The sequence below is a fragment of the Phialemonium atrogriseum genome (genome assembly GCF_030411735.1).
Source record: "Phialemonium atrogriseum strain 8032-3 unplaced genomic scaffold QBC33scaffold_25, whole genome shotgun sequence".
In the NCBI taxonomy this organism is placed as follows: domain Eukaryota; kingdom Fungi; phylum Ascomycota; class Sordariomycetes; order Cephalothecales; family Cephalothecaceae; genus Phialemonium; species Phialemonium atrogriseum.
In genome coordinates, this window is record NW_026848162.1 from 379,055 (window position 1) to 402,684 (window position 23,630).

At 55.9% G+C, this 23,630-nt stretch overlaps 8 protein-coding genes across 8 annotated transcripts; 6 read left to right on the forward strand and 2 right to left on the reverse strand.

The window, feature by feature from the left end:
- Positions 1-205: 205 nt before the first annotated feature.
- On the forward strand, positions 206-836 carry QBC33DRAFT_572703 (uncharacterized protein; the record flags this gene model as incomplete). The annotated part of the gene is made up of 3 exons (XM_060430665.1): positions 206-258; positions 307-480; positions 544-836. The coding sequence occupies 3 exons, from the start codon at positions 206-208 to the stop codon at positions 578-580; spliced, it is 264 nt and encodes an 87-aa protein (XP_060280534.1). The 3' UTR covers positions 581-836.
- Positions 645-1,630, forward strand: QBC33DRAFT_562064 (uncharacterized protein; the record flags this gene model as incomplete). Its single annotated transcript, XM_060430177.1, has 4 exons — positions 645-786; positions 851-1,012; positions 1,096-1,253; positions 1,319-1,630. 4 exons carry the CDS (start codon positions 645-647, stop codon positions 1,628-1,630), a joined length of 774 nt encoding a protein of 257 aa, XP_060280535.1.
- Positions 1,631-3,685: 2,055 nt separating this feature from the next.
- On the reverse strand, positions 3,686-5,138 carry QBC33DRAFT_517936 (uncharacterized protein; the record flags this gene model as incomplete). Its single annotated transcript, XM_060426215.1, has 6 exons — positions 3,686-3,729; positions 3,789-4,186; positions 4,255-4,323; positions 4,379-4,512; positions 4,576-4,672; positions 4,768-5,138. 6 exons carry the CDS (start codon positions 5,136-5,138, stop codon positions 3,686-3,688), a joined length of 1,113 nt encoding a protein of 370 aa, XP_060280536.1.
- Positions 5,139-6,767: 1,629 nt separating this feature from the next.
- On the forward strand, positions 6,768-8,167 carry QBC33DRAFT_547773 (NADP-dependent oxidoreductase domain-containing protein). The gene is made up of 3 exons (XM_060428777.1): positions 6,768-6,986; positions 7,049-7,115; positions 7,177-8,167. The coding sequence occupies exons 1-3, from the start codon at positions 6,840-6,842 to the stop codon at positions 7,956-7,958; spliced, it is 996 nt and encodes a 331-aa protein (XP_060280537.1). The 5' UTR covers positions 6,768-6,839; the 3' UTR covers positions 7,959-8,167.
- A 72-nt stretch (positions 8,168-8,239) lies between these two features.
- Positions 8,240-12,198, reverse strand: QBC33DRAFT_203355 (uncharacterized protein). Its single transcript, XM_060422615.1, has 8 exons — positions 12,016-12,198; positions 10,744-11,953; positions 10,515-10,680; positions 10,134-10,455; positions 10,044-10,073; positions 9,837-9,994; positions 9,424-9,775; positions 8,240-9,165 (listed from the first exon to the last, which is right to left on the reverse strand). The coding sequence occupies exons 2-8, from the start codon at positions 11,849-11,851 to the stop codon at positions 8,503-8,505; spliced, it is 2,799 nt and encodes a 932-aa protein (XP_060280538.1). The 5' UTR covers positions 11,852-11,953; positions 12,016-12,198; the 3' UTR covers positions 8,240-8,502.
- Positions 12,199-12,668: 470 nt separating this feature from the next.
- Positions 12,669-13,494, forward strand: QBC33DRAFT_547782 (uncharacterized protein). The gene has a single exon (XM_060428778.1). The coding sequence runs from the start codon at positions 12,724-12,726 to the stop codon at positions 13,357-13,359; it is 636 nt and encodes a 211-aa protein (XP_060280539.1). The 5' UTR covers positions 12,669-12,723; the 3' UTR covers positions 13,360-13,494.
- Positions 13,495-13,623: 129 nt separating this feature from the next.
- Positions 13,624-21,273, forward strand: QBC33DRAFT_203243 (ankyrin repeat-containing domain protein). Its single transcript, XM_060422613.1, has 10 exons — positions 13,624-13,829; positions 13,886-14,081; positions 14,139-14,216; positions 14,280-14,342; positions 14,402-14,623; positions 14,694-14,841; positions 14,895-20,132; positions 20,192-20,312; positions 20,390-20,619; positions 20,719-21,273. The coding sequence occupies exons 1-10, from the start codon at positions 13,801-13,803 to the stop codon at positions 21,006-21,008; spliced, it is 6,615 nt and encodes a 2,204-aa protein (XP_060280540.1). The 5' UTR covers positions 13,624-13,800; the 3' UTR covers positions 21,009-21,273.
- QBC33DRAFT_622280 (Alpha/Beta hydrolase protein) lies at positions 21,260-23,403 on the forward strand. Its single transcript, XM_060432832.1, has 2 exons — positions 21,260-21,900; positions 22,020-23,403. Exons 1-2 carry the CDS (start codon positions 21,525-21,527, stop codon positions 23,276-23,278), a joined length of 1,635 nt encoding a protein of 544 aa, XP_060280541.1. The 5' UTR covers positions 21,260-21,524; the 3' UTR covers positions 23,279-23,403.
- The last annotated feature ends 227 nt before the right edge of the window (positions 23,404-23,630 follow it).

Below are 23,630 nucleotides of genomic sequence, written 5' to 3' on the forward strand. Positions count from 1 at the left end.
GCTGCGGAATTCTTTAAGGTCCAGACTAAAGACGGGACCGAAAAACTCAACCTTGAGATCCAGGGGGTGACGGAGTCCAAGCACATCACTGGTAAAGACACCAACATGGCCGGAAACGATGTCCCGTACTACCCCGGCTTCGACTTGACCCTCCTCACCCGGACGCCGCCTCCCGGGATCCCGACTGGGACGATCAATTGAGAACATGCCCGACTTCAAGGTCTTTGCCACGCTCGGAAAGCACCCCATCGCGCAACAGTAGGAAGGTTCCGATGGATGCTTGGAGGAGCTGATGGCCGAGGTAAGAAAGCGCCTTGACCGGCTCTGGCACCTTGTCGGCGTCTTCCGCGTTGGTTGGTCCAACGTGGACTGTTCTTCTAATCGGCCGGTGACGCTCATGGTCATTGTCCGCACGGACGCCGTGGTCGATGCTCGACTTGCTCAGGGCGCAGCTACACGCTGCCATGAAATCCTCCTCAAGTGCGTCTCTAGCACCTCGTTACTCAGTTTTGGTTATTCTGTGCTAATTCAACGGCCATTTAGGCGTGGCTTGGAGGACATTGCCGTCGAAGTCGCCTAGTCTGCCACCACCCCTGGCGCTGCTTGGGGAGACCATGTAGAACGGCAAATCTGGTATCCCAACAATGAATTCGAACACGATTTCGACCTCGACCCTGCCCTTGGTCGTAGCATCGGAATCACCGGCACCACGTCTTCTGGAACATTGGGCGGATATCTTCGCATCAACGATCAGGTTTACGCCCTCACATGCCATCAAGTCAACGCGTCAGAAACTATCAGTTCTCTCTCCTACAGTCATCTCAAGTTACTTACCCACCTTTGGATACAGATGCACCCCGTGCTGCCATCATCCCTACAGACAGTCCTATCGGTATCGAGAGCTCGTCCCCCGCCGACCAAGGAAGATGGAGGAAATGGCTCGAGAACGAACGCCGCGAAGCTGTCGAGATGCGAACCCATCTGGAAATGAAGAAGCAGATGGCGCTTCAGGGTGACTGTGGCTTTACCAATCAGCAGGAGAACATGCTAGCTATGTGGAAGGCAAAGGTGGACGCCCAAACAGCACTGCTTCAGGCAGCCGCCAGCAGGCAGCCGCCAGCTCCAACCGACAGCTCGGAACAGTCCTCATGTCTTCCGGCTTTGACGAAATGACCGAGAATGGCTATATTCTGGACTGGAGCTTGATTAAGCTCAATCCGAGCCGCTTCGTCCACCCAGAAATGTTGAACAATGTAAGCCTGCTCCATCGACACTCCGGTTTCGGTTCTTCGACCAGCCACTTGCAGGGACTGACCAGGGGATAATCAGGCCTTCCCCGAGTTTGCCCGGACCAAATTTCCAGACTCCCGACACCATCACCAGCGCCCGTGTTAACGGCGAGCCCACCTTCCACCCCACGGCAGCCCTTGTCGAGAACCTCGACGACACCCGCCCAGTCAATGTCCACAAGGTCGGCCGTACTAGCGGCACCACGCGCGGGGCCCTGCACGAGCTCCGGGCCGCGACGGCGGTCACGTACGGCATCGGCGAGCACGGCACCGTCGTCGAGACCGAGGCGTGGGTCGTCATCACCTCCGAGGACACGCGCCGGGCTTTCGCCTGGGAATAGGGGATTCCGGGTCGGTGGTGGTGGATAAGTACGGCGTGGCCGTCGGTGTGCTCTTTGCGACGGGCGGGCAACTCGGCGTGCCCTACCAGCTGGCGTACGTCGTGCCTATGGAAGAGATGCTTGGGGACATTGCCGAGAAGGTCGGGAGGTTCTTGGGGACTGAGGCGGATGTGGAGTGGCTCTGAGACTGGCTCAATATGGGATAGATCATGGCATGGATCGTCTCTAGTTTTGGACGGTGTTTGGATGGCATCGCTCATTGTTCACCGGGGTTTTGAGATACTGCTGGGGAGCTTTTGTTTTCTTCTCCATTACCGATCTAGCAGTCCGTTAAATGACATCAATCCATGATCACGGCTGCGAATCGCGACACGTGTCAGGAAAAGTATCTTCTGGAAAGTAATCACTTCTGACGATTGAATCTGTAGATTATGCCAGGGTGGCACTCACCCGCCGAGCCCAGCCACTGCTCCGGCTAAAGCAACAGCAGATCCTCAAAGCAGTGCTGTATTTAACAATAGATGAGTGCTTGGCACGCGTCCTAAGGCCGGAACACAAGAATGAGGAAGGGAGAGGCACGAGAATGGGGTCAGAGGCGAGGAGAATGTGGCCCAACCGCCGCCAGGCCTCGGCCAACTGGTAGTGTTAATTATGGAAGGTTCCAGCACCAAGCTATGTTCCAGTCTCACAAATGTTTACCGTCAGTATGCGTACCAAAGTGAAGGGGAGATGGTAGGAAAAACACTTTTTCAGTGGACAGCCTGTTAAGGGCAAGCTGGGTGCACCACCTTGCTGCATAACATCCATAAGTATTTATTTATCCCAAGGAAAAAACTTGCACCGTGACTTGGCCATATATTAATGGCCCAGTCACCTTCCCCAATGGGCTAACCTCGCCCCCGGCTTTCTCTTGGACCGCGCTTTGAACCTGATGCCCATGATGTTTCCTCTCCACCATCCCGTCCACGGCCCCGGAACACACTTCCTCCAATCCACCTTAATACTGGAAGACGTGACCCACTTCCCCTACATCCAGCTAGTTTGAAAGAATATGTAGAACCGAAAAGGTTCGCCTCTGTATACTGGGATGTGGTTTGCACGACGACGATGACGACGACGCACCTCCAGTGAGTACATGAGCCACTGCCAGGCCCATGGCCTACACGACCGGCGCGTAGGAAGTATTCGGGTTGACGCCCATGGGACCGCTGCATGACCTTATTTTGGAAGGCAGAGTAAGGCTCGACAGGCCAAGCTTAATAGATTGGTTATCCCGGCTTCTAATTCACATACCCGTGTGATATGGGGAGGTCTATTGGTTGCCAATGACGAGCGCCAGGGTTTGCGCTCCGGTAATCAATTTCCCTCCCAGCTTTCCCGTGCCTGGATGCTTCCAAACGTGCATTAGTCCCAGACAATCAGCTTCTGAGCTCGCTCCGGTGGGAGTGAAGGGGCATGCTGAGCAACGACTACTCAGCTCTGTCGCTCACCTGATTGGGCCGACGAGTTCCTGCTGTTCACAAGGACACACGGGCATGTTGGCATTCGGAAAGCACAGCCGTCTCGTTAATACTTGGTGTGGCTGCATATTTTGGTACGAAACTATCTTTCGATTTGGGGGCGATATGCTCGAAAGGGAGTGATCAGGGATGCTACCACTCAGGGGGATGCACACCTACGGTCAGGAATAGTGGTATAAGCTCAAAATACAATGCGAGAGGGAGGTGATCGACCAGGGGAGACCCCCGGCTTCTCGAGACCTCCTTCCGCGATGGGAGAAAGATAGATACACAAAACGCTCATGCCCACAGGGCTGGGTTCATTCCCCGGAATTATCCTTGCCCAAATGTCAAAACAAGAACGGAACGGCGGAGATCCCAGAGCCTCCAGTAGCATAATCCTTCTAGAAAATCACTGGTTCCAAAGCGGCTGGACTTCGCCGTGTTGAATTCGCCAATCTAATCAACGAGTGTGTCCCCAAACAAATATTACCAGATCAACGTCCTGACGTCCGCTCTATTTGTCGCTCCCCGTTGTCTCTCTCGCCTTCCCAGCTTACATGTTGGCCATGGCGCCCTCACCAGGGAGCTGGGTGAGCCCTATCAACTTGTCAGAACATGTTCATTGCATATCCGAGAATGAGAACGAGGCAACTTACATCCGTCGTGGTCTTCTTGGATAACGGCCTTCACGCCACAGGCCTTGGCCTGATCGATGGTTTGTGTCTTCAAGTTCGCGCACTTGGCACCGAAGCAGCCGGAGGTATCCATAGCCGACTGGAGAGCGTTTCCCTTCCACCCGAAAACGTAGTCGCCATGCTGGCCATATCCGGTGTTATCACCGGTGCTCAGGTAGAATGGGCTGCCCTGCGAGAAGTCGGCGATGTCGTTGAACTTGGTGGTGTCCCACACAACCTCGTACATCAACTGCGGAATCCTTACGGGATGGGTCGCCGGGCAGCTGCCTCCCAGGCTGAGGAAGTTGGCGGGACCTGTAGTGGGATAGGCGACGTGGTCCTGGTGGTTGGGGCTGTCAAGATTCTTTCCGTCCCAGCAGCTGAGATGGCACATTAGTACTATTGTACAGCCAAAGAAAAAAGGACTTGAGCAGCAAGAAGCGCTTACGTAGGGAAATGAATGTTGGAACGGATACCGCCTGGGCATGCCCTGGTCGGCAGGCCCTCAGAGTCGATCCTATTTTATGGTTAGTGAGCCAGCAAGGCAAATAGCAGTGAGTTAGGGAACCGACTTGTTATCCTGGCACGGTGCCGAGGTATCGCCTCCGAAGTTGGGGCCGGTGTAGCACCGGTAGCAGTTCTGCCTCTTCAGTGTGGTGCCAGTCCTCGACCGTTGGGTGGGGTCGCCGACAAGCATGCGGAAACCCTGGTGGTTGCGGTCAGTCTCATTACAATACGCCGCCACTACTCCCCCACTAATTGGACTTACGGGCTTGAAAGCTGTAATCTGACCGGGCTGAGCCGAGACGTAGTATACAAGGACACCGCCATCAATTTTGGTGCTGAACTGGTCGTTGAACTGGAGTCTGTGAGGAAAGTCAGTAAGGGTAATTACATCTAATTAAAAGTTCCTTTCAAGGACCCAGAAGAGCAGAAAATTGGAAAGCCGGGTCAAACATACGCAGCGCCGCCCTGGGGAACACGCTTGTAGGTGCCGTTCTTGGCCCTGAAGTACATGTTCGCCGTCCAGTAGTTGGAGAAATCCTCGGAGAACTCGCAGGTGGTGCAAGTAGCGCCATTCGAAACGTCGCCCGTCGTCATCGAGGCATTGAAGGCGTTTCCTCCCACGATCTGGTGGACGTGTGGCGAGGGCATCATGCCGGGGTTGACCAGGGGATCGAGTCGGTCGATAACGACCTGGGTGCAGCCGAAGCGCAGCATGGTCGTGCCGCCTTGACGGTTGAACAGCTTGCGAACGGCATCATCGCCGCCGCCGATCTGTGGTGCCGCTTCGGCGAGCGCCGCGAGGGCGAGCAGAGATGTCCAATGCATTGCGAGAGATCTTGGTGTGTCGCTTGAATGAGATGGATGCCAACCGGGGTAGAAGGGGGAGCGGGTTGGGGATGTCCTGGCGGTCTATATCGTATTATAAGAACAGCAAGACATACGGATTACACACAGAAACAAGTTAAGGGGGCTTGGCTTCTCGGCGCGCCATTTCCCACCCAACTGCCGTCGTGCCAAAATGCTGCCGAGTCATGGGCCCCGTGGGGATAATTTGTTGTATTCCGTGTCAATATCGACCTACATCTCGCAGCCAATTATGTGTGTATTGTAGGTTTGATTAAGCTTGGGCGGGGTATTATCCGTGGGCTTGATTGATGGCAAAACAAAGCATCCGTTTTGATTGGGTGTATCGCCGCCTGGCCATATTAGAGCGTGTGCGAGGCTCACCACATTTGCCGAAGTCGGTTGGCTAGAAGTATTGGATAGCGTGGCTAAGGCAACCGGATAAGATCCATTTCATCTATCCATTATTCTCAAAATATGTGGTTGCCACCACAGATCGCAAGGGCAAGACGGGATCGGGGGTTTTAGCCATGGCGGCTTTCTCAGCCGGTCAGAGAAACTGATGGTTTCTTCTTCTTTTTTTTTCTTTTTCGACGTCAGAGCTCTGACTCTCTTCTCCTGCGTATATCGCCGCCTCAGAATACTTCATTTAATTGGCTTCTCCGGCAGCGTAGTGACCATACACCTCTTCCCACGACGGTACTGTGTTGGCCCCCAGTTGTCTGATGTGCATTCGTCGAAACAGTTTGCCCGTCAGACCATGATGTTATCAGCGCAAAGATGGAAAGAAAAATAAGGCGGGTAAGCGACTTGTTCCCCCTGGTGAGCCATTGCCATGTTGAAGGTAACCATAACAAACTTTTATATTTGCTGTTCATGAACGGAATTATGCATTGATAAGAACCAAGGTACCTGAAAAAGTGGACACCATCAGGAACCCCAACCAGGTTCCGAAGTTTAGAAGCAAATGGAAGCTCATACCCCGGCCTTTTTAGTAATTATTGGGCTAATGGAGGATGGGCAGGGGTGGACACAGCATGTGAATATGAGGTGCGGGTGGGAAAGGTTTTGTCTTTCGAGTCGCCTCGCGGCGGCATTGTCATCCTGAGGGTCGGCCAAGAGTACTTACTAGTCATGCCAGGGTAGTCGTTCGTGTCACATGAGCTCGTTTTCTGGAATTCTTGATTGTCAAAAGTCGGGTACCCCCTTATAACAGCCACGCTCTCGGATAGATGGGCTAGTGGCATGGTTAACTTTGGACCCGTCAGTACACATGCAGCAGCGTATGCAGGGCGCTCTTAGCTGCAGCTCCCACGGACATGGTAGAAAAACACAACACACACACACACGGCCAAGAAGCACAAGGACCTAGCTGGGCAGATAGAGGGTGAGGTTGGACCCTTCACAGTATAAGCCAGTCTCGGTCGGTCATGTCAAGCCCTGTCGAGCAGAGGGTATGGGGAATAGTTTACTGTGAAGGCTGCTTATATGGAATGTTGTATGGACACAGTGAGTGCCCATCAGGAGGGGGAGGGGGCAGCATCTATGATGTCATATCCAATGCAAATTATGACGCAAGGTCACGAAAGTTGACCGACCACGCTTTAACACCAAAACATTAATCTTCATTGACCAGGTTAACCTGGGATGTTACACTACCATAGGTAGTTTTCGAGCGCAAAAATGCTGTCTGCCGTCGGTACCTTTGTCGCTGCTTTCGGCCTCTTGGTCCACATTGCCGACGCTTCATCAGCATCAGGGTCATTCACATCGAACCATGTCGATATTCCACGCATTGGCTTGGGGACCTGGCTCTCAGATAAAGACAAGGTCAGCTTCTTGGCTTTTACGGCGATATCGATGTACGGCCAGTTTCTGACCCGAGAATCCAGGTGTCCGATGCCGTTGAGCACGCCCTGAGCTCAGGCTATACCCACATCGATGCTGCTCTGATTTACGGTAATCACCCCAGCGCAGGAAACCATTTCACCCGATTTGAACCTGCTGACAGCAGTGGCAGGGAACGAAGTGGAGGTTGGCAAAGGCATCGCCGCCGCTGGCGTTCCCCGATCCGACATCTGGGTCACCAGCAAGCTCTGGAATGCAGATCACCGACCAGCTGAGGCGCGCGCGGCCATCGAAAAGACAATTTCCGACCTTGGCGTGGGCTACTTGGATCTCTACCTTATCCACTGGCCCGTCGCATTTGTACCGGGCAAAGGGACAAAGATCGACCACCACGCACCAAACACGTGGCGCACATTGGAAAACTTGGTTCGAGCTAACCTGACCCGTTACATCGGCATCTCCAACTTCGCTCCCAAGGGTGTCGAGGAAGTCTTGCAAACCTGCACCATTTGCCCGTACGCTCACGAGTTCGAGGCGCACCCGTACCTGCAACAGCAGGAGTTTGTCGACTTCCACGCTGAGAAGGGCATCAAGGTGATTGCGTACTCACCGCTTGCCAATACGAACCCGACCTACGATTCAGGCATCCCAGCCCTTCTCAAAGACCCATTCTGGAAGGCCCTGGCGAAGAAGAAGAACGCGACTGTGGCACAGGCTGTGCTGGCGTGGGGAATCCAGCGGGGTACCATTGTGATCCCCAAGAGTGTTCACAATGACTACATTGACGAGAATCTGGGCTCCGTGGGGATCACATTCACCGAGCAGGAGATGCGCGCCATCGCCAAGGAGGACCGTAAGCACCGTATGAACGATCCTGGGAAAAGCTGGGGGGTGGATCTCTTCGAGGGTCTGGATGACCCCACAACCCCGAAAGATGCATTCGAGGAGCTGTAAACGATATGATATCCTCATCTGATAGATAGCATGATGTATTGCAATGGGCTAGATTATGACGAGAGAACAACAGTTGGAGAAAGGCGAAACGTATGGAAGTCTAACTTGTACAATACCTGACTCGTCAGCTATTTGATGCCACCGAGGCGCTTGTAACCCCCTCAAGGTCTCTGTTAAGACCCAAGTAACGTAGTATAATTACATCCGGGCCTAGAACACAGGTGCTAGTAGTGAACACGCCGCCCTGTAAGCACGTCGGTTATTCCTGAATGGAAAAGTTGGGAATCGCGGCGGCAACCCGCAAGCACCCAGCAAGGTCTGTCGGAGGGACGCTTGTGCGGCACGAGTTGGATATTGTGCGCGAAGGCGGACTTGCTGACCAGGTACGAAGCAAAGTGTTCAATGGCGGTCCCTGTGGACTTGATCTCCCCCAACACCCGGCCTCGCCGTATTTAACAATACCCTGCTCGGTTTCTACTCGGGCGAGCATCCTCCAAACTTTTACCGAGTCCTGCCTCGTACATACATGGACCCGAGCGACGACTTAGTTGCTCCCTCCGACCAGCCGCATCACCCATTCCAAGGCCTTCCTGCAATTGTCGTTCCATTCTTCAGTCGAAACGTTGTACGACGACAACAGCCGCTTCGGCTTGTCGCCAAGGCCGTCTTGCCGTGCCAGCTCCCGTATGAAGTGCTGCTCAAAGTACTCTTGCACGCGTGGGAACTTCTTGTCCGTCGTAGACATGGCCTTGAAGGCCTCGCGCATGTTCGTCCGGTTCTGTAGGCGGTCTCCTTCCCCAAGCAGTTTGGCGCAGTAGATGAGCAGGCCGGCGAGGCCCGACGCCGCGGCCGTGGCGACGGAGCTGCCCGACTCGTACGAGGTGACGGTGCCCTCATTGTTGGCGAAGGGTACGTTTTTTCCCGGCAGCAGGAAGTCGATTTTCTCGGCATTTACCCAGGCCAACGCCTCGCCCGTGTCGGTGGCACCACCGATCTTGATGCAACCCTCGAAGTCACCAGGATAGCAGATATCCTTGGTAGAGGAGCCTTGGTCGCTCGTTGAGCAGAACATGAGGATGTTCTTGTTGGCCGCATCTCGCACGGCCGTCTCTAGGCTCTGCATGTCCTCGTTGCCCGCCACGGGCGTCTCGATCGTCCAACTCATCGAGATGATGTGGACGTCACAGGAGGTAGCCCAGCGGATTGCCTATCGAAGTTGTCAGTTCCACAGGCTTTCGGCCTCGTAACAGTGCGTTTTCTTGTAGTTTATGTGCGAAGGACGATGCGAAGTCGCACGACAGGAATCACTTGGCACTTGGATGAGGAGGAGGAGGAAGAAAAAGAAAAAGAAGAAGAAGAAGAAGAAGAAGAAGAAGAAGAAGAAGAAGAAGAAGAAGAAGAAGAAGAAGATGATGATGATGATGATGATGATGAGAAGAAAGAGTAAGAAAACAGGCCAACCTACATCGGCAGCCGACTTGGGCATGATTTGTCGCTGTCCATTGCCGACCGACTGTCGCTCGTCCAGACGGGCGACGTACAGGCTGACGTTGGGCGCCAACCGGGAGATCAGCGTGGCCATGCAGGTGCCGTGGTTTCCCGACGACACATAGTACGGACTTATCAGATCCGATGAGTTTGCATAAGGGCAAAAAGATTTGCCGGTGGCGATCTTACTATCAAGGCTGACCAGCGACGCGTCCACGCCATCGTCGATGACGGCGATTTTGATGGGATCCACGCTGCCCCCGTCTTGCTTGCGGGCGGTGCGTAAGAGTCTGGCAAAGTTCGCCATGCAATCGATCCAGGAGTTCTCCCTATTATCTCTTGATCAGCAAGGTCGAAAGTTCTCGGGTTTTCGGGAGCTGCACGACTAACTGCTGCAGGTGAAGCCCAGTTCTCTTAAAGTCGGACGCGTAGCTGACGTCCTTGTTATCGAGAAAATGATACACCTTCACCCTGTCCTGGGTTCCATCTCCGATCCTTTTCTTAAAGCCATTAATGTACGACTTTAGCTGTTCGCCATCCTCCAGGCCCTGCGGTCAATCAGCTTGATAGCTTGTTAAGAAAGCTTCTCGATCATACCTCTCGAATGAAGAGGGTCACTTTCTTGAGCTTAAAGTTTGTCAGTTCATCAATCTCGGTACTGGAGACGAGTTTCCAAGACCAACTTACTTTAGAGAAATTCTTGTTGCTGAGCAATCCTTGTGAACTCGCCCAGCCCATCAGCACGGCGTTGTTGCCCGTGGAGTACAGCGATATCTCCTGGACTACGCTCGTGGACTTCCAGATGACGTCTGTGCACAGATCCAACCGTTTCCAGTCCCATTGCTCGACTTCGAACCCCTGGAGGGCTTTGACTATGCTCTTGTCGGCGTGGGCCGGGTCCCCGTCGTCGACGACCATGACCCTGATGATTTTTGTGACATTGTTGCGACGCAACCAATCGAAGACAGCGACAAGGTCGGATAATCCACGCTGGATCGGTGAATTCTCGCTTGTTGAAACCATGTTAGCATGTCTGTGACACAGCAGGGCCTGTTTCTGCCTAGTTACCTTTTCTTTTTCTTCCGAGTCACGGTCGTGGTCTCCATGGTCACTTTCGGCAACGCGACGTACTTCAATATGCTCTCAAATTGCAGGTGTTGTGAGAGCCGATCGAGGTAGTCTGCTGAGATGGTAGGGTGTGGCAGCCCGCCGAGGTCGAACTCAATATGTCGCTCTGCCATCGTCAATAAGAATCCCAAGGTCACGCAGCACCCTCGGCTGCACGAGGGAACCATACCTTGGCCCGGCTGGTATAGACAAGTCATGATCTTATCCCTCGTAAATTGCGTCATGCAGTAGTATCTGATGAAGGAGGCGATCGGGTCCCTGGCCACGATCGTCTGCAGAGCCGCCGCCTTGCGCTTTTCTTCATCGGCGGCCAGTTTGTTATCATCGGCGGCCAGCTTGTCGGCCTTGGCTAACTCGGTTTCCATAAACTTCGATGAGCGCAGTTGATTGATTCGCTCCTGGTATGGCGTGCGCTTGTCCCCGTTCAGCTGCCACAGCACCTCCTTCTGCTTCCGCACGAGCAGCTCGACGATGTCCAAGACATATCGCGACGCGGAACCACCATCGTAGTCGTGGTGGATACGACTATGCTGATCCTCGTCGCTCTCATCCTCGTCTCTCTCATCCTCGTTCCTCTCATTCTCGTCCCTCTCATTCTCGTCCCTCTCATCCTCGTCGCTCTCATCCTCGTCGCTCGAGCTCGAGCTGGCCTCCTCGTCTCCTTCGTCCTCCTCACGCAGATCCATCGCCATGCAGGCGTGCAGCGGCGTGTTCTGGGACCGAAGATCTCCTTTGGAGAAGATCTCGCTAAACCGCGCGGACTTTTCAATCAGCAGGTTGATCAAGGACAGGCGGTGCTTGATGGCGATGTGCAGCGCGTTGCCGTGCTGGCAGGTCTCGGACAGGATCTGCCCCAACCCCAGGCTCGTCATCTTTTGGTTGTTGAGGACCGCATCAACAAAGGCCGCGTTTCCGTCCGTAACCGCCAGGTGTAGGGGCGAATAATCGTCTTCCTTGACTGCCAGTAGAGTGTGATATCTCTCTAGAGCCCAGTCGAGGAACTCCTTGATCTTGGCGGGAGACCACTGCATGCCATCGGGCCAGCGACTCTTCTTTGCCAAGACGAGGAGAATCTTGCTGCCAGATTTCTTCTGAACCTTCTCTTTCCACTTGATCTCAAACTCTTGGGCCTGGGCGGGCTGGGTGAAGTCGGTCTCCAAAGCCGCCGAGAGGATGCGCTCGGCATCGGACTTCCTCGGGCCCTTGGTCTTTCCGCGACGATTCTCCATCGCCTTTGCCTCCTTCTCGTCCTTCTCCATTGTTTGTGGTGGCGCCATTATGCCTGTTGTCTCATTCGCGGTAGCTGCAATGCTTGATAGGTGACCTGACTCTGTAGGCCGTCATAGCACAAACTCCGCCTCAGTTCCCAAGGACCGCAGCTGCGTTATGTCAGTTACACAACGGGGGATTGTGCCAGGACTTCTGAGAATGAATGACTGACCGGGACAAAGGCAGGTTGCCAAGATGGTAAGAGAGTGAAGGTCACGAGTCACGCAGGAGAGAGTCGCTTTGGAGCTGAGTTGAGTGGTCGATATCGGCGACATGGGCGAGCGGGCGGGCGTGGGCAAGCACCCTCAGTACGAAGCAAGTCTCTTGCGAAGAGCACATTGGTCGGACCGACCCATGCGGGGTTCTGGCCGAATCCTAGTGTGATGTGATGCCTTGTCCTCTTTGTCAATTCTGCTCGGGCCACCTTGGCTGCAGGAACGTGGACGCGGGGGATTGGTCGGTGCCCACGGCTGTCTTCTGTAGGAGTCGTCGTGTTTACATGTAGTTATGTACCTTGTACGAACGCAGTACATCAACTGCCTCGTGCCTGGAAAATTGGCGCAGATATATATGACACGTGGCGCCAGCAGGGAGAGAGATGTCGAATGGAGAGAAGATGCAATTTCAAAAGGCAGGTATCTCATATCTCTGATCGACTGAGCCGGACATGGAGCCTGTCGACATCCTCCTCCTCGAGGAAGGGGACCCCAACTCGGGGTTCCGCACCAAGAACGCTCCTGGCGACAAGGCTCGAGCCGTGCTCATCGACCGCGGGGACGCGCTGGTCCTCCGCGCGGCCTTGGTCAGCGTCACTCGCGGCCAGTTCACGACTGGAGGGGATCCGGCAAGCCTCCTCGTCTTTGAGTTCAGCTTCCAGTCCATGAAGAGCTCGCGGCGCTTTACTAGCGCCAAAATCATCCTGAAATTCGATGACGCCAGCAACAACGTCAAGAACCGGCCCCATGTCTACGCCATTGCACCGGCGGGCACATTTGCCATAAACAAAACTACCGCTAAGCGGGATGTGCACCAGGCTGTAAACGCCAGCCTCAAGGGAGAGTTCGCGGGGGTGGGCGGCGAGCTCGGCTATGTCTGGGACACAACGAAAGTCAAGGAGGTGACGCACGCCACGTCCCTGGTCGGGGTGAAGCGCATCTTTTCCGATTTTGGCAAGGACAATGGGGTCATTTGGAACATGGAGGAGGATGCGGGAAAGGGCATCCCGAGCTTCCTTCGAACGGCGGTGCTGCTGCGCCATCGAGACGACGTGCCCTTCCGCTTCACCATCGACGTCGAGACTGGTGTGGACTGGGAAGGCAAACTCCGGCGCTTGCTCGGGCTCGAGAAGCCAGACCCGGTCGACCCGGTAGAGCTGGACGACGGTACGGATCTGGAGGAGCTGGGGATTGCTAGCCTCGACCCCAAGACGGGGGAGGACTTGACCAACATGCGGAACATGGACATTGGGAAGCAGGCCGATGTCGTTCTGGCTACCTTGCTGGAGGTTCCCGCCTGAGCCGAGCGCGGCATTTTGAGGAAATCGCGCGTGCGATATTGGTTTGGGGGCCACCATCCCATCCATGTCCACGACGTCGCATTGCATTTAGTAATGGCCGAGGTGGCTGCTGGGGGTCCAATCGGTCTTGACCGGGTTCTCGCACGCTGCATGAGCGAAAAAAAAAAGAACTGCTTGCTTGTGGAGGGGGCACCAATGGTCTCCAAGCTTGACCAGATTCAGTAGCCAATCGCCTGAGCGATACCTGGTGGTTGTATATAGTACACGTATGTCTTTCTCTGAGTTCTTCGGCCCAAGCCACGGGCCGATGGCGTCGTGCCACAGGCTTGTGAAGAATCCCCCTTCCCATCCAACAGGCATTCACAAGATCAGCAACCGCGGTCCTCCGCTCTGGCGAAATGATAACAGGCGCTCGACGTTCTGCCTCGAAGCGTCCAAACGATGGAGCCGAACGACGACAAGCGCTTCCAGTGAGCAAGAGAGTCGACTACCATGCCCACCAAGTGAATGCTGACGACTTTTCTAGCCTAGTGCTCGTTCACGGCATTGTTGACGAGCGCGCCTCCCGACATCAATCCTGCAGATTCTGGTCGGCGCGATTCCCGAATGCCCTTGTGACCGACTTTGCATTTCTTCCTGATAATGAAGACTGGGAAGGCGTTAGCTTTCTGGGGAGGACACAGTCGCTGCTCAAGGCCGTCGAGCAGGACAGGAAGCGCTGGGTAGGTGCCCATCGTGAACGACGCCATTGAGGACAGGCTGACAGTTTCTCGGTGCAGGCGAGCGCCCCCCGGCTCGACGAGGACCTTCCGTGTGTTTTTCTCGGCCACGATCTGGGCGGCTTCCTCATTCAGCAGGCGAGTAACGGCATGAATCTGGCAGACATCATGGCGCGGCGACCAGCTGACATCTGCGCCCAGGCACTTGTATTGGCGTCGCAAGACAGGAAATATGGCCGTTTGGCCACCGAATCAACCCTATTGGTAAGAAGCGCCTGGATGATCTCGGCTTTCGTCCGCTCAACTCACTTGTTCGTGGACAGATCTTCTGCGGCACTCCAAATGCTGTGCAGGACAAGACCGCTTGGGTGCCCGAGGTGCTTCGGCTCTTGTCCGACGTCGATGCTGAAAGCTGTCCCCCTCTCGGACTGCTACAGGAGCTCCCGTCCACATTGGAGGAGCTCTTCTGGGCATTTGCCAGTATCCAGAGGCATTACGACGTTGTCTTTGTCGAGAGAAGCTCGAGAAGCGCCAGCCCACCGACTGTAGGTGTCACTGTGCCTTGATAGGCATAGCCCCGGGAGGCTTTAGAGCCAAGGGTTCTGACGTATACAGAGTGCGGAGGCGTCACGATTGGCGCGCCACCGGACGGTGCTCAGTTCCGCGGCCAATGGGGCAGACTTGTGGCGGTTTCTCCCTGGAGAAACGACGTCGGAGAAGATTTTCGACCTGATCAATGACGCTGTCACGCGCAGCCTCCAACGTCAGTCAGACAAATTCTCTGGCAAAAATGCGTGAGCTGATTGCTTTTCATAGCCCTCTCCGAGAAGTTCTACCGCTTCATGTTCGCTGCGTCGAAGTTGAGTTCGAGCAACCATCAACCACGGCTGGCTAGGCCGCTTCCCAACTCGCTGGACTGGATCGACCAACACAAATCTTACCAAGAATGGCGGAGCCCAGATCCGGAAGCGCCCAGCGTCCTTTATCTTCGTGTGCCAAGCGGATCGGGGAGTGCCGTCCTTGCTTCTCACCTGATTACGACTCTTCAGGACGTGGCCGACGCCGTCGTGGTCAGTTTCGCCTTCAGCAAGCGGGACTTGAGAACTCAGTCCATCACGACTTTCTACCTCTCGCTGATACGACAGCTCCTTCTCAGCCGGCCCTCCTTGTTGCACGGTGTCTCCCCCTTCTGCGATTGGATTGTTCGTGACATAGTATTCAGCCATGCGATTCTCAGGACTTTATTCCACTCGCTGTTGAGGGGCTGCTCTCCTTATCCTGTCTTCTGCGTTATTCACGGAACTCCGGAGTGCGACCGTTTCTCGCTTGACGATGTCATCTCCCTCTTCGAAAAGCACCATTCGTCTACTACGCGGCTAAAGGTAGCAGTCATTGGCGAGGAGCCTCGACGTGGAATACTCTACGATGCTTCAGGGATATGCCGAGACGTCGACCTTGACGACAAGGCTTATCGCGCAGCCTCCGTGGAAGCCTACGTCCATTCCAGAACCAAAAGGCTGGCGAGCAGCTGCCTAGAGTGGAAAGACCTCCAAGACGACATCGACAAGAAGTTATGCGATGGCCGGACCACCTTTGTCGAAGCGACTTTAGCAATTCATCTTCTAGAAACGTCAAGGATTCCCTCAACCAAGGCTGCGGCCGCCGGCGTCGTCAAGGAATTCCCTCTCTCGCTTGATTCCATGTATGCCGAAGCATTGCGGCGAGCTCAGGATGAGTGTGCAGTTGCACTATTCCCTTTGCTGCAATGGATCTTGCATTCGGTTCGACCACTCACCTTGATCGAACTCGCCGTCGTGGCCGCTCTGGGTTCTCAGGACGTGGTTTCCATGACCGAGTTGACACTCGTCTTACCATTGCGCATCATGGATGATCTGCAGAGGGTCAATGGAACGCTCTTGAGGGTATCTGGCTTGGAAGTGCACCCCATCCATAAAACACTGGCACCAGTTCTCGCCAAGCAGTGGCGGCTCGCAGGCGACAACCCGGACAGCATCATCCTTTCCAAGTGCCTAGACTACCTAGAGACGATATTTGAGTCCGCGACAACCGTGTCCGGTGAGCCTGCGGATTCCGATGCTAGTTACGAACTGCCACCGATGGACGGTCCTGAGTTTGGTCTTGTCAACTACGCAGTGACAAACTGGCCTCAGCATTACATGAGAGCGAATGACAGGCCCCAGTTTAACCAGCGAGTGCTCGACCTTTTTGGCAAGGAACACGGCAAGAACGCCAAAATCTGGGCTAATCTCTACGAGAAGCACCATGGCGAGTGGGCCGATACGCATTCGGGGCCAGACAGCGTGTTGACAATCGCCAGCATGTTCGGACTCGTCGACGTGGTGAGAGACGCCGTTCAGCAAGTAAAAGCCTCGGGGGAAGCTGGAGATGAGCTTTCGCGTGCGCTGAACCTGGCTGTAGGTCAAGGCCACTCAGAAGCCGTAGCATTGCTCGTAGAGGAGGGAGCAGAGTCTAGCTGGGCTGTTTCTCTCGCAGCTGGCGGCGACTTCATGAGCATCCTGGAGACAATGCTCAGCGCCAAACCAGATGACGTCCACAATGAGGACAAGTTTGGAAGGCCTCCGTTTTTGATGGCAGTTCTGAATGGACACGACAGGATTGCAACCTACCTGCTGGGAAAGGGCGCAGATTGCCACAAACCTGTGGGAACCCGCGTTACCGCCCTCCACGTTGCCGCCGCCATGGGCCAGTCAGAAATTGTTCGGCTGCTGCTCGAGGCCAAGATTGACGTCAAGTCAACCACCGACAGTGAAGAGAACGCGCTTATGATGGCAGCGGGAGGAGGATTTGACGACATTGTCACAATTCTGCTGAAGCACGGAGCGGCCATCGACGCACAGGATGGAAATGGATATACGGCCCTCCATCACGCGGTCGAGCACGGGCATGTCTCTACATGCGAGCTGTTGTTCGAGGCCGGCGTCAACCTTCAAGTTGTAACGTCAAAAGGATTCTCGCCAATCCACCTGGCTTCCAAGGCGGGGTATCTCGACATATTGCAGCGGCTGATCTCGCGATCAAAACAGATGGTGGACCAAATGGGAGAAGACGAAGTGGCAACCAAAGAGCGACGAGTCAAAGGATCCACAGTTCTCGATCACGAGACCCGGGGAAGAGAAGAGTCAAAAATGGAAGATACGCACACAAGGTCCGAAGACGTGCAAGAGCCCAACGAACAAGACGAGCAGACACCTACAGACGTCTTTGATGCCTCTGCCGGCGTCTTGACTCCCCTGCATCTTGCAGCTTCCCATGGACATGTTCACGTTGTGCGAGAACTGTTCAAGTACCCCAGATACAACTCGGAGAGGAGTCGGGCATCGGCGCTGCTACTGGCAGCCGTAGGCGGCTTCATGGACGTCGTCGATGAACTCCTCAAGTCCGGAATCACAACGGTTCTCAAGGACACCGACGGAAACTCGCCCCTTCACCTGGCCACCCTGCGGCAGCATCCAGATATCATTGCACATTTATTGGTTGCAAAATTCGAGTCAGCGGCCATCTTCGACGTCAACGCAGCCAATGAATCCAAGTGGACCCCTCTGCACCTCGCCGCAAAGTCTGGCAGGCTGCAGTCGCTCCTGACGCTTCTCGACCACGGCGCGAGACTTGAAGATACGACTGATGATGGCCAGACTGCCCTCCATGTTGCCGTTGCAAGTGGCCATCTCCACGCCGTGAACGAGATCCTTCTGCGTTTGGATCGCACTCCGGAACAGAGAGTCAGCCTCATTGGCATAGAAGACAACTCTGGCCTCACAGCCTTCATGTTGGCCGTGCAGAGCGACCGCATTGATATCGTCAACGCGCTCCTCAAGACATTCTTGCCTCCCGAGAAGCTTCAGGGGCAGAAATATGCATTGATAACTGCCGCCGAGAGTAATCGGGGAGCCATAGTTACACTTCTCTTGCAGAGCGGCTGGGCTGTCAACGCGCGCACAGAGCGCGAGGACACGGCGTTGCATCATGCCGCAGCTGAAGGTCATGTATCCGTGATGACGCTGCTCCTCGAGCATGGTGCAGACGTTGATGCCAGAGACGATGAGGGAAAAACCCCCCTGCACTGGGCTGCAGCTTCATGGGACAGTGCAGGCGCGATCAGGCTCCTATTGGAAAGGAAAGCGGACCCTGAGGCAACTGACGACAACGGCGTCACACCCCTCTGGCGCTCGGCCTACTATGGGAGAACTCAAGCCGTCGAAGAGTTCCTCAAGTGGTCACCATTGCCAAACCTGAAGGCCCAAAAGCCTTCGACCGGGTGGACCGTCCTCCACGCATGTTTCGATAACCCACACATCACGGCGCTGCTTCTCAGCGCAGGCGCAGATCCACGAACAACGAACAATTTCGGCGATGCTCCGATCTTTCTAGCTGTTGACCACTACGACGGCTTGAAGACCGTCCAGCATTATCTCGACGCCGATGTGGACCCCAACATAGTCAACGGCAAAGGTCGTACGGTCTTGCACTTGGCTGCCAATGTCGGAGCGCTGGAGATTGTCGAGCTTGTGATTACCCGCGGGGCAGACGTCAATGTGACGACTGGCGAAAGCATCACGCCGATTAATCTAGCGGCATCCAAGGGCCATACGAATGTTGTCGGCCATCTGCTAGACCACAAGGCGGACCCCGAAGCTCTTTGTGGGCAATCAGGCAATGCGCTCATGGCAGCGGCGAGGTCTGCCCACTCTGAAACAGTCGAGCTTCTGCTAAAACGGACGGTCAACGTCAATGCAACGAGCCCAAAGTTTCCGTACTATACGGCGCTTCAAGCCGCTGCATGGTCGGCTGATCAGGCCACCATCAAGGCACTTCTGGCCGCTGGCGCCGACGTCAACGCCACGGGCGGGAAATATGGCAGCGCCCTCTGTGCAGCCGTAGCCGACGGAAATCAGGCCAATGTCGAGCTTCTCCTTGCCGCTGGCGCCAACATCAACCGTGCCGGTGAGAAGTCGGCAGCGCTGGAGCTTGCTTTGTCGTGCCAACACTCGGGAATTGCAGACTTATGCTTGGCACGAGGCGCAGACGTGGACCTGGTGAGCAAGGGAGCTCACGGCACCGCCCTAATCGCAGCCATTAATGTCGGCGACTTGACCAACGTCAAGAAGCTGCTGGAGCGCGGCGCGGATCCCAATCTGTGTCGGGTAGGAAAGGCGGAGTCGTCTGAGCAGGTGGAGTCACCCGAGCAAGTGGAGTTGTCCGAGCAGGTAGAGTCGTCCGAGCAGGCGGAGTCGCCGGCACAGGTGGCCGTCCGAAAGGGCCGTCTACCCATCCTAGAGGTCTTGGTCGAGCATGGCGCCAAGCTCTCGTACCGAGATCGATTCGGCCGCGGGGTCCTCTCCCACGCCATTATGTCGAGGAGCGGGGACCTGATTCCGTACCTCTGGACGCAGCCAGACACCCGCATCGACGAGCAGGATAACGCGGGACGGACGCCTCTCATGCATACAACCCAACAAGGCAGCGAGGTGGGCGATCTGATCAAGCGAGGTGCGAAGCTTGACCTCCAGGACCGATGGGGCGCGACGGCACTCATGCACGCCGTCATGCGCGACTACCGCTCCATCGTCACCGAACTCGTTGAGAAAGGTGCCGATCCCCTCGTCAAGGACGTGCGTAGACGGGATGCCCTGTATTGGGCCAGTCTTGTGGCCTGCATGGAAACATTTGAGTGCGTTCTCAATGCCATGCAGACGCTTAGCGCGACACCGGCGTGCTTCCAGAATGCCATCAGCGCTGCTGCGGCTGCTGATAGGCCGGAATTCGTCGAGAAGCTGCTGGGCGAGATCCTATATAGCCCATTGCAGGTGGATGACGACGGGTGGACTGCGACTTACACGGCGGCGAGGTACGGACGGACCCGCGTTGTGGCGAAGATCGAGGATGCAATAAGAATCTCAGGCCGCATGGAAAGGGGCTCTATACCTCAACCAAAGCCTCCGACAGCGTGGCATCCCAAAGACATGGGGCAGCCTCTTCTCCGTCAGCCAGATGCCAACTCAATCACAGTGGATAGTGCGTCGACCGATCTGGAGGTCCCGAGGAGTCAATTGGCTAACAGGTGGTCTGGCTAGGAAATCCAAGCCCCACTACTGAACCGAAGGCCATCGCAAGAGCCAACCATCCTATGGTCCCAGGGCAGAACGGCGTGTTCTATTTCGAGGTGACGATCGTCAACGGCGGCGATGGCACCAAGTAACTGACCACATCCCCCCCTCCCCCCTTGGATCAAAAATATCATGTGAACAGCTGCGCTAACTCTCAGCTTACAGGCGCTTTGGAGTGGGCTTCTGCGAAGAGGACACTCCGTTGGACATCATGCTTGGCTGGGCGGAAGGGTCCTGGGGATATCATGGCGACGATGGTAACGTCTTCAACAACGGGCAGCGCATCTCAACCGGAGATCCCTACGGTCCAGAGTACGGGCAAGGTGCCGTTATCGGATGCGGCGTCAACTTCAGGGAAGAGACTGCCTTCTACACCGTGGACGGAGAAGTCATCGGTACGTCACATCTCTACAGACGATACGCTGATGAGTTCCAAGCCTTCTGCGCTGCCTGGTTCTGTTGGCCATTGGGGTCGTTGACTGACTTGAGCCCAGGGCGAGCTTTCAGCAAGATATGTGGTAGACTGTACCCGGCCATCTGTGTGGACACAAATCCAGCCAATGCCGGTTGTGTCCTATCCGTCAAATTTTGGGACGCCAAAGTAAAAGAAGAATCGGCAGCAGCAGCAGCAGCAGGCTTCAAGTTCCAAGGCCCATTCACGGATGAAAAGACGCGACAGGATTCTGAGAGGGCCAAGACGGCTGCCGAGGCCGACAAGCGGAAGGAGTCTGACGACAGCTCCGACGACAGCTCCGACGACGATTCCAGCTTATCAAGCGACTGAACGGATTTCGCACGTCGAGACGCTACTATTTTATCTCACTGCTGCCGCTCAACGTCTGGGCTCGAACTACTTAGCTCTATACCAGCCACTTTGGAGTTGGCAAGGCGTCACGAAGCGGGAGTTGGCAGATGTGGAGTGGCATTGGCGGGTTATATATATTTAGTGAATGTAATTCTTCCCCAAATGGCAAGGAAGTCATTCCCACATTAATAAACCTGCTGAGTGCTGCATCCCCGCGCAATCAGAGACATCTTGCAGATCAAATTGGACGAGGCCGTAAGATTCTCATCAATGCCGGCACTGCAAAGTCCCCACGAACCCCGAATGGGGTTGAAAAAGAATGCCTAGCCTTTCATGTAATTCCTCGTGGCGGCAGCGCTGTGTAACTGCCGAAGTTTAGGCACAGCCACCCAAATCCTTTCCCCGCCCCTAGTCGAGTACATATCCCCGATCCTCCCGGCCTCCCTTCCCTCCACCACCGATCCCCGCCAGAAAGAAAGGACCGATAATTAAGCAATGACTGCAACTCCGAAGACGCTTCAAGTGGGCAATCTGTCGATCAATGGCAGTCTATCTCCCGACGGCTCCGTTGCGAGCTTCCTGGGGATACCGTTTGCACAAATCCCGGCCCGATGGAGGCAAGCGGCACTGATTGATGCCTTTGACGGGCGCGACGGGGGAGTGCTTGATGCGACCAAGTATGGGCCCATAGTTCCGCAGCCGCCCAGTGCCTCGACACTGAACCACCCGGAAATCCGACAGTCCGAGTTTGGGTGCCTGAACCTCAACGTGTGGGCTCCCGCCGAGGCACTGGAGGGGAAGGGCGAGGCACTGCCCGTGATTGCCTGGGTGCATGGCGGCGGATACATGTGGGGACACAATGCCACCCAAGGTTTGTCTACAAATGCCATGCCCTCTTACCTGTTACTTCATAACCGCTGTGTGCTGTATTGAGGACCGGGACCGGGACGGGAATGGAAACGGGAACCTGATGCTGACTGGCATTAACAGACGGCAGCCACCTCGTGCGGCGGTCGGTCCAGCTGGGCAAGCCCGTCATCGTCGTGGCGATGAACTACCGCATGCACCTCCTCGGCCTGGTGGGCTGCAAAGAACTGCGTGAAGAGGCACACAGCCTGGGTGAACATGGCTACTACAACCTTGGCCTGCACGACCAGCGCCTCGGCTTCCAGTGGATCCAACGTCACATCCACCGGTTTGGGGGATCGCCCACCCGTGTCACAGCCATGGGCGAGTCCGCCGGCGCTCACAGCATTCTCTGGCACATGCGCTCGTCGTACCCGGCTTTCCAGCGCGCAATCGTCCACTCATCGCCCTTCCACCAGCCGCTCACCCGGGCCGACCACCAGTTGAAATGGGACGCTCTGTTTGCGAAGTTGGGGATCGCTCCGGACGCCCCCACGGGAGTCAAGCTCGCCGCCGCCAGGAGTCTCTCGGCGGAGGAGGTCGTCGCAGCGTACGACGGCTCACAGCCCGCATTCCCGTGCGTCGACGACGGCTTCCTCGTCGACTACGACCCCGCCACCATTGGCGAGAGCAACTACTGGGGCACATGGCCCGGCTGGGTCGACGCCGTCGTCATCGGCACTATGAAGGAAGAGGGTTCCTTCTGCCTGCCCGAGTACGTCTCCGCCTCCCCTTCCGTCATTCGATCGGGCATCGTGGCTTCTGCCGGTCCCGACCCATCCGCGCGGGCCTTCCTCGCCGAGGTCGCCGACGCCTACGGCATCACCGGATCCGGGGAGGAGGACCAGCCGACGGCCTTCTACGCGATGCAGAAGTTCGTCGGCGACGGCTTCTTCGTCTGCCACGCCGTGGAGACGGCGCGCGAGGCGGCCCGCCAGGGCAGGCGGGTCTACTTCGAGGCCTTCGACCAGCGCGACGACGACCAGCCGTGGCTGCCGTTCCTGGGGCCCGGCCAGTGGGCGTACCACGCCTTCGACGTGCCGTTCCTGTTCTACGCCCCGTCGACGCAGGTCCGGCCGGCTTACAAGCGCGTCGCCGACGACGTGAGCCGGTCGTACGCGGCGTTTGCGTACGGCGAGGAACCGTGGGAGCCGCTGGGCACGGCCGGCAGGTGTGGCGTGTACACGGGCCAGGGTCTGACGATGGAGGCCTTGGACGACAGGGTTAAGGAGGGGGATGCGCTCAGGACCACCCCTGAGCGTAGAGACCTGTTTCGCAGAGGCGCGTACAAGCTGCACCTGAACATCTTCGAGGCGGCGGCGAGGGCGAAGGGAGGTAATTAGCCTGTAACTAGACATGGTTCGATCATTTGCTTTCAGGTTCGCATATCGGTGCTGTTGGTAATCAAGTGGTGGCATAAACAGGACTCAACTTCGTCAGTCGCTTCTTTGTGCCTACAGTCCGCGGGCTACTCGCCTGTACTCTATCTACTCTACTTCACCCCGGTAAGCTTACAGGGTTCGTCCATACGTGAGGCGACCTCGGAGAAGGTACGTTTCGCTCACCTGAGTCGCAATCAATTCCATGGCGGTGGTCGTATTAGCAACGGGCATTTATTTGCAGCTCTTCTTGCGTCTATGAAGATTCGCACTTGGCACTTCCACATGAGTTACCAAGGGAAAGAAACCTAGAGTT